The sequence below is a fragment of the Portunus trituberculatus genome, chromosome 21 (assembly GCF_017591435.1).
Source record: "Portunus trituberculatus isolate SZX2019 chromosome 21, ASM1759143v1, whole genome shotgun sequence".
NCBI lineage: Eukaryota > Metazoa > Arthropoda > Malacostraca > Decapoda > Portunidae > Portunus > Portunus trituberculatus.
In genome coordinates this window covers 1,432,339-1,440,672 of record NC_059275.1, presented here as the reverse complement: position 1 = coordinate 1,440,672, position 8,334 = coordinate 1,432,339, and the positions used below count along the sequence as shown (strand labels likewise).

The 8,334-nt window shown below is 41.9% G+C and overlaps 1 protein-coding gene and 1 long non-coding RNA gene across 2 annotated transcripts; one reads left to right on the top strand and one right to left on the bottom strand.

The window, feature by feature from the left end:
- Positions 1 to 905: 905 nt before the first annotated feature.
- Positions 906 to 3,804, bottom strand: LOC123506861. The gene is made up of 2 exons (XR_006675540.1): positions 1,732 to 3,804; positions 906 to 1,428 (listed from the first exon to the last, which is right to left on the bottom strand). It is a non-coding gene; the product is annotated as an uncharacterized LOC123506861 (long non-coding RNA).
- A 39-nt stretch (positions 3,805 to 3,843) lies between these two features.
- Positions 3,844 to 8,280, top strand: LOC123506860 (ladderlectin-like; the record flags this gene model as incomplete). Its single annotated transcript, XM_045259217.1, is given in 4 exon segments — positions 3,844 to 4,001; positions 6,604 to 6,737; positions 7,029 to 7,095; positions 8,159 to 8,280. Coding segments are annotated over 3 exon segments (250 nt in total), but the record flags the coding sequence as incomplete, so codon positions are not given.
- Positions 8,281 to 8,334: the final 54 nt, after the last annotated feature.

Here is an 8,334-nt window from a genome sequence, read left to right as displayed (position 1 = left end):
TCGAAAATTTGTGTAGATTTTGTTTATATTGTGTAAATTTTATTTAGAGTTGAATAATGTGTAGATTTTGTTTATTTATATTGTGTAGATATGAATTAAGTTGAAAATTGTAAGTTGAAATTATTTTTAGTTTTGCAGGCAACTAGAAAGATTGTAGGATTTTAGTTTAAAATGTTGAAAATATATAAGTTGAAAATTGTTGTAGAGTTTTCCAGACAATGTAATAATGTATAGATTTTTATAATAAAAGTTTAGGAAGACACTTTCATTTAATTTTAGCTCCAATATGCATCTGCCTTGTCTCCGGAGACTCTTTCGAGTATTTTCGACTTAGTACAGTTTCTGAGGAACTTTTTTGGGTTTTCTGGCCATTTTTTGCTGGTTTTAAGGGACTATTTTTGGGCTTTTTGGCATTTTGCTGGTTTTCTGCCCAATTTTATTTATTTATTTTTTTTTTTTTTTGGGGGGGGACCATGTTTTGCTGGATTTCTTGCCCAATAGTAGTTTTTAGCCCCCCCCCCCACTTAGGTGTTTATTTTGGGGTGTGTTTTTTTGCGCAGTAATATAGTAAGTAGTAGTATGTATGTAGTATTTTGGATCCATTTTTAAGCACAGGATTTTTCAGGTTTCTTAATAAACATTTGATTTACCTCAGCCTTTATAATATTATGCTCTCTTGATCATTTTCGAAGTTCCCTTTGTCACTACAAATTCATTTTCTATCCATTTCGTTTTTTGTATTGGTTGTGATATGAAGCTGAAAGTGTTTAATTTCTACTTTTTAATTGTTTGAGCGAGTGTAGGAGGTTAATATTGGTGTGTGTTAGTGACCTAAGCCAGCTTAAGCAACTACTCACTGAAATCAGGCACAAATATTCCCAGGACAGGAAATTTACCAGAACAAAGACTTCTTCAAAATTTATTATTCAGTAGTGACAACTCTTAGTACAGTGACAACACAATGAGGCAGTGAAGACAGTTTATTACAATGTAGTAAAGGCACCCGCCAACACCACCTCCCTGGCCACCAACACCAGTAGGAGTAGGTGTTGGCCGCGCAGGGTAAAGGTGCCACACAATCATTCTTGCTGCTGCTGCTGCTGCTGTTGTAGCGGTGGCGGCGGCAGGTGTGAGTGGCAGATGTGTGCGATGCGAGGCTGAATCGCACTGGACGGCGGTGGTAGCAGGTGTTTGCTGGACAGCTGCGTGGCGGAGTCCCTCGGTGGCAGTAGCAGCGACGGCGGCACTTGTTATCGGGACGGCAGTGAAGGCCCAATGCGAGGCAGAATCCCTCCCCCCGAGCGGCAGTAGCGGCGGCGGGGTTGGTGTTGGGAGGGTCAGTGAAGGCGCCGTGTGAAGCCGAGAGTCCCTCCCTGATGGTGCAGGAGGCACGGGATCGCTACAGTCAGGCCTTTGGATCGTCAACTCCTGTAATGAACCAAAATTCACCAATTAGCTCAAGTACCACGACACACTGTCCTACACTACACACCTTCACTGCCTCAATCAGCCTCTCACTCGCCCACCTTTCTCGTTACTCCCACTTCCACTCCACAGTTACATCCTTCTCCCAGCTTCACCCGTGTTTCCTTTCCTTCCTTCCCTGTTTTGACACTCCCATCCCTTCATTCTCATCTCCCAGGCTAGTCTCGGTAAGCCACGCCACATCATACTCCTTCAAACTTCTCCACACCCGATCCTCACAACCAATCTTACCACACACTCACCCACCTGGTTAGTTTAATCTTCCCTGCCGTCATCTGCTGGTTCTCGTCGCCAGACCATCCATACCACACCTGCGTCGCTATCATCCACTCGCCCAGTATCTCTAAGCGGCGGCGTTAGAGTATAATGACGGTGTATACAGTGTGTGGGCACGATGCAAGGCAGCGAGTCCTTCCCTGATCTCGCGGCGGTGGCGGAGGCAGAGGTTTTGGTAGAGGGCATTGTCAATGAACGCGCAGTGCTAGGTAGTGTCTCTTCTTGATGGTAGAAGAGGCTTCTTATCGCTGTAGTCACGCCTTTGGATCGTCAACAGTTACTCTTGTAATGGACAAAATACATGAACAAAACGGCGGTATCTTAATTACTTTACACTAATTATCCTTCCATTTAACACCCCACCTTACCCTGAACAAACTCCTTCACTGCCTCAATCAGCCTTTTACTAGTCTCTAAACTAAACAGTCCCACCACCACCAATTCTTTTCACGTCCTCATCCTTTCATCCATACTGTGCCCTAATTCATTCACAAACTCGCACTACATCTCTCCTCAGCCTTTCACTAGTCTACACAGTTCCACCACCACCACCACCAATTCTCTTCACGTCCTCACCCTTTCATCCATACTGTGCCCTAATTCATTCACAAACTCGCACTACACCATTTCTCCCGACTCCCTCTCTCTCTCCTCCATTTTACCACATTGCATTCAGTTACCACTCTGCCTCCTCTTGCTACGATCCATGCACGCTCACCGATTCCTCCCAAACATTTTCGTCCCCCACATAACCTGGAAACTTTACCACTCCCGTCACTCATGAACCTTTTCTCTCACTTTCATTCCATAGATCCACCATTGTCGTCCTTTTCACGTCACTATCCTATCAACATACTCGCAGTCGTTGTCATGAACAGCGAAGCGTACCGAACACCTTTGCAACAATGATACATTCTGATAAGAGTCGAATCCGTTCATTTCACCACCACTTCAGAACGAATTTCTTGGTTATATCCCAAATGTGACTTCTCTTCCACAAACTTGAACCCCTTACTTCGCATTCTAATCTAATAAAGACCAGAGCGTTTACGTCACCCTCGTTATACTACCTTCAGCACAAGTCTAGTACTTTCACTTACCCTCCACTTCAAGAACTAATTTCATGGTTATATCACCAAACTTGACGTTTCATGGTTATATCACCAAACTTGACGTTTCATGGTTATATCACCAAACTTGACGTTTCATGGTTATATCACCAAACTTGACGTTTCATGGTTATATCACCAAACTTGACGTTTCATGGTTATATCACCAAACTTAAACTTAAAGTTTCATGGTTATATCACCAAACTTGACGTTATACTACCACGTCTCTCTTCTAATGCACTAACTTGAAGCAGCCTCGTTACGGTAAGAAATCCTGTCCAGTCATTCTTTTTGCCGATTCCGAGACCTATTCTATAACGAGGGAACCACAAGGACAGTAATCTGAAACGTATTAGCGTCAAATATCACTTAAAAGGGAGTCATAGTAACGCGACACGTTCAATCCCGTCAGTACCAAGACGAGTTCTCATATTAATGTTAATATTTTATTTTCTTTCATACACCATACATAGAAACTTACTTGGGATTCAAATAGTTAATACTCTGGCCATTAATCTTGTGACATCCATACACCCTTTCTCAAGGTAGAAATGCGTCACAGAACTGAAGGGGTAGAGCGTAATTCTTTCTTCCTACACTTACAATAACCACAATCATTTCACTTGCTACAGTCCTTACCCAAATCTGTTCTGAACTCACGTTACTCTACCTGCATTAGTGAATGAATAACCCTCTGCTCCTCACTAATTACTAGAACAAGTAAGCACTCCTACGTAGCGATGGTTCCCAATACATCTTACACACCCTACAATCAACCCTCGGAAAGACAGTACACATACTGCAGTTTTTCTATATCGATCAACATTCCTAACAACCCTCTAGTTTCTGACCAACCAACAACTAACAAACCTATATCACCATTGCAGTACCTCACAGAACACCTACACCCTTCCACTATTCAATCACACAAACCACCAACCTCTCCAGCTCTGTTCCTGAGCAGTACCGCGCGGTCGTGTTCCACTAAGTCCGCTGGCTTCGACACAACAGCAGCAGCAGCAGCAGCAGCACGTCACTCCGCCGCACGAAAAACCTCCATCACATAAGTTAAACTCCCCGCTGCTGCTCTGCACGTCACACCCGACAACAAGGCACAAACGGACCCAAGGGTGCGTAGACTCAAAGGGTGTCGGTGGAGACATGGTGACTGGAGAGGTGTAGCGGACGTGGTGTGTGGAGTAGTAATCGTCCAGCTTCGATTCTGAACTCCTGATCTTGCTTAGGTTTTCGTCTCCCCCCACCCCCCAACCTGCCAATAAGGAAAGAGCAATTTGAGGGCAAACGAGCATATGAAACTGGTGGTTTAGCGCTGTCACGAACCACCCATAGGTTCACTACCTTGGTACAAACTAGTCACGCTCTTTGCACTTCCAAACCAACTGCTACACAAACATTTGCATTAGTTTGTTTTATTAATCATTGTAACCTTTCGTGTAGTATTTATAATAATAAATGTTTTTTTTTTTTCATTTTGCTGTAACAATTTGAAGCTTCCTTCGTAATAAATTGATTATGATAGATAATGATGTATTCTCTCTCTCTCTCTCTCTCTCTCTCTCTCTCTCTCTCTCTCTCTCTCTCTCTCTCACACACACACACACACACACACACACACACACACGATTCCCTCCAAGTGAACCCTGCCTGCAAATCAACGAGTAAAGATTTAAAAAAAAAAAATGAAGGGTAAAAACGTATCATTAACAGATAACTTTTCTTAGGAAGCTTGAGTTAAATTGAGTTGTAATGGCGAAAATTAATCAAATAAGACCAGTTTGTGGATTGCAAATAAAACAAGAGAAGAATGATTGAGACGGAGGAAGGTAGAAAAGGAGTTATGAAGCAAACTATAAGGTGGTGGCTCAAACGAGCGGTGAGGGTATTCAAATTGTCCAAACAGTGAATGGAGAGGCAACACCGTGATACATTACGATCTTCATTCTGCCTACTACTTGGTGATTTCATACAGCCTCAGAAACTTATGTGGGGATTAAGATAATGAAGACTGTGGTAATGAAGTTTGTGCAATAGTTAGCCAGTCAGACCAGTGGCAGTTTGGCAGGAGCGAGGAGCCTGGTGAACTCTGCTTCTTTGAATTATTACACCGCCAGTAATGGTGATTGTAGTGATGATAATGATGATATGATGATGATGATGATAATATAGTAGTAGTAGTAGTAGCAGCAGCAGCGGCAGCAGCAGCAGAAGTAGCAGTAGCAGTAGTAGTAGTAGTAGTAGTAGTAGTAGTAGCACCAGTAGTAGTAGTAGTAGTAGCACCAGTAGTAGTGGTGGTGGCACCAGTGGTGGTGGTGGTGGCACCAGCAGCAGCAGCAGCAGCAGCAGCAGCAGCAGCAGCAGCAGCAGCAGTGCAGGTGGTGCAGTGGCAGCAGGTGGTGCAGCAGGTGGTGGTGGTGGTGGTGGTGGTGGTGGTGGTAAGTGGTGCAGCAGCAGTGGTGGTGGTAGCAGCAGCAGCGGTGGTGGTGGTGGTGGTGGTGGTGGTGGTGGTGGTGGTGGTGGTGGCAGTGGTGGTGGCAGCAGCGGTGGTGGTGGCAGCAGCGGTGGTGGTGGTGGTGTGGTGGTGGTGGTGGTGGTGGCAGTGGTGGTGGTGGTGGTGGTGGTGGCAGTGGTGTAGTGGTGGTGCAGCAGTAGGTGGTAGCAGCAGCGGTGGTGGTGGCAGCAGTGGTGGTGGTGGTGGCAGCAGCAGCAGCAGCAGTGGTGGTAGTAGCAGTGTGGTAGTAGCAGCAGCAGTGGTAGTAGTGGTAGTAGTAGTAGTAGTAGTGGTAGCAGTGGTAGTAGTTGGTAGTAGTACTACTACTTCTGTCTAAAAAATAATAATAATAATAATAATAATAATAATAACAACAATAACAACCAATAATAATGCAACGATTAGGCGATTAGAATGAAGCTGATGGCTGTCACTTGGAAAAGAGAAATTGGTAAGAGGAAAAGCCACCCTATGTAAAAAAAAAAAAAAAAAAAAAAAAATATATATATATATATATATATATATATATATATATATATATATATATATATATATATAATGATCAAGATGAATATGATGCAATATCAGATAGTATTCTTACCAATGAGATCTGAACAAATAGAAAATTTTCTTGGAAGTTGTATTTTGAGCGGTGAGAGCTTATCATAATGAAGGCATGAAATGATAAGTTTTTGATGATTGCGGGAGATAAAAAGTTTGCTGAGAGCACTAACATCTGTTCCTCTCCCGAAAATGTATATGTGCATAAAGTATATATATATATATATATATATATATATATATATATATATATATATATATATATATATATATATATATATACATACATATACATATGACCAGCAGACGACCGAGGTGAATTACACACACACACGGATAGATCTGCAACCTGCACTTTTCTTCGATTCGTAGTCGGAGACAGACGGAAGCGAAGCTTTTATTACCTGAAAATACTTTTCCATATATTTTGTTACATCAAAACGTGAATATTGGTGAGAATAATATTTTCACTGCGTAGTATATCTGATTCAATACTAATCTGGGCACCTATGAGTAGGCTTCAGTATTCACCTATTCCTGTGTGATGGGACTCCCTTTTTGTTTTTATTGTGCCAGTAAAGCGTACGTTATGTCTCAGAGATATCTTTTTTTTTTTTTAAGCCAATGCAAATAATTCTAAATGGATTGCATGATTTTCATAGTTCTACTTCGCGACGCGCGTGGCTGATATATAGGTGGAGGTTCCGAGCAGCTGGCACCAGTAACTCCGGGACCATGAAGATTGTCATAGCGTTGATATTGACTTTGCTCTCCGTGGCGACTGCCCAGAATAATGGTAAAGATGAATGTGTGTGTGTGTGTGTGTGTGTGTGTGTGTGTGTGTGTGTGTGTGTGTGTGTGTGTGTGTGTGAACGAGAGAAAAAAAAAATTCCTGTACTTTTTTTCATGTAGCTCTTTCCTTTTTTTTTTTTTCCAGTGACATTTTTTCTTTGTAAATTGTTTTCTGTCTTCTGTTGCCTTTCTCGAATTTCTCTACTTGTCTCTCTTGTCCTCCTCTTGTTCGACCATTTCTTAGCCATTTTAGCTACTTGTTCTTCCCTTGATCACCTGACATCTCTTCCAACAGACTGCACAGATGGTTTTCAACAAGTGGGATCTGCCTGCTACATGATTCCTAGCGAATCTCATGGATGGTAAGTGTAAGGAACAAAGGGTAAATAGTGTGCATTCCTGAGAAAAGCATAGACTTAAGGATATGTGTTGACAAGAGACAGATGTTTTGAAGTGTGTGTGTGTGTGTGTGTGTGTGTGTGTGTGTGTGTGTGTGTGTGTGTGTGTGTGTGTGTGTGTGTGTGTGTTTGTGTGTGTGTGTGCACGTGCGTGCACGTGCGTGTGTGCACCAGTTACTTAAATACAACTTATTGATACAAAATCAAGTTTTCGAAGGCTGCATTCAGCTGTTCTGTTTGGTATCTTCTTTTTGATAATTAGTGTTATATATCACTTCAATTCCAACTTTGTGTGTGTGTGTGTGTGTGTGTGTGTGTGTGTGTGTGTGTGTGTGTGTGTGTGTGTGTGTGTGTGTGTGTGTGTGTGTGTGTGTTTTGTTGTTAAGAACATAAGAACAGCGATGTAAGGGAAGCTGCGAGAAGCCATCAGGCCTACACATAACAGTCCTTGTATAATAACATACCTACTTAGATTATATCTATCACCTCCGTTCATTAGATAAATTTGTAATTTTTTCTTGTACAGCTCCTTCATGATCCATTACTAGGAACCTGAAAACTGAGTCCACTATATTTGACAATCAATTCTTCTCAACTTTTTTTTTTCGGAAATATAACATTTTCTAGGTTGAACCCGTTATTTCGTGTATCTTGATTGCTGATCATGAGAACTTTGTTTAAGTCCCCTTCTAATATCCTCTAGACCACTTAAGGGGGGCGTCGCGAATATGAAAAAAAAAAAAAAAAAAAAACGGGATATCATGTAACCTAGAACTTTAGAAAACACATGATCCATACTGGTATTCCTCACCTCCGTTATACATTGCGCATTAGTACTCACAGAATGAAAAAAATAAAGCAGTAATAGTTGTTTTCGTTTTTGTTATTGATTTGATTTTTTTAATGGTTGTTGTTGCTATTGCTGTTGTTATTACCTTTGATGATGTTATTTTATCCTAAGAAAAGATGAAAAACGACAAAAAATAAATCACCAGGATAAATATTGATAACAAGGAGTAATTGACAGGTACGAGGCCATGCATCACTGCAAATCACTAACCCCATCCAACGGTAAGATGGCGGCGTTGGCGCGAGTGGAAACATGCACCCAGCTTCATTCAGTTTGGGAGTTCATCAATAAAGAGGGATGTAAGTAGTATGCTTCGTTTCGTTAATTTCAACTTTCGTCATCCTAAGGTTGTA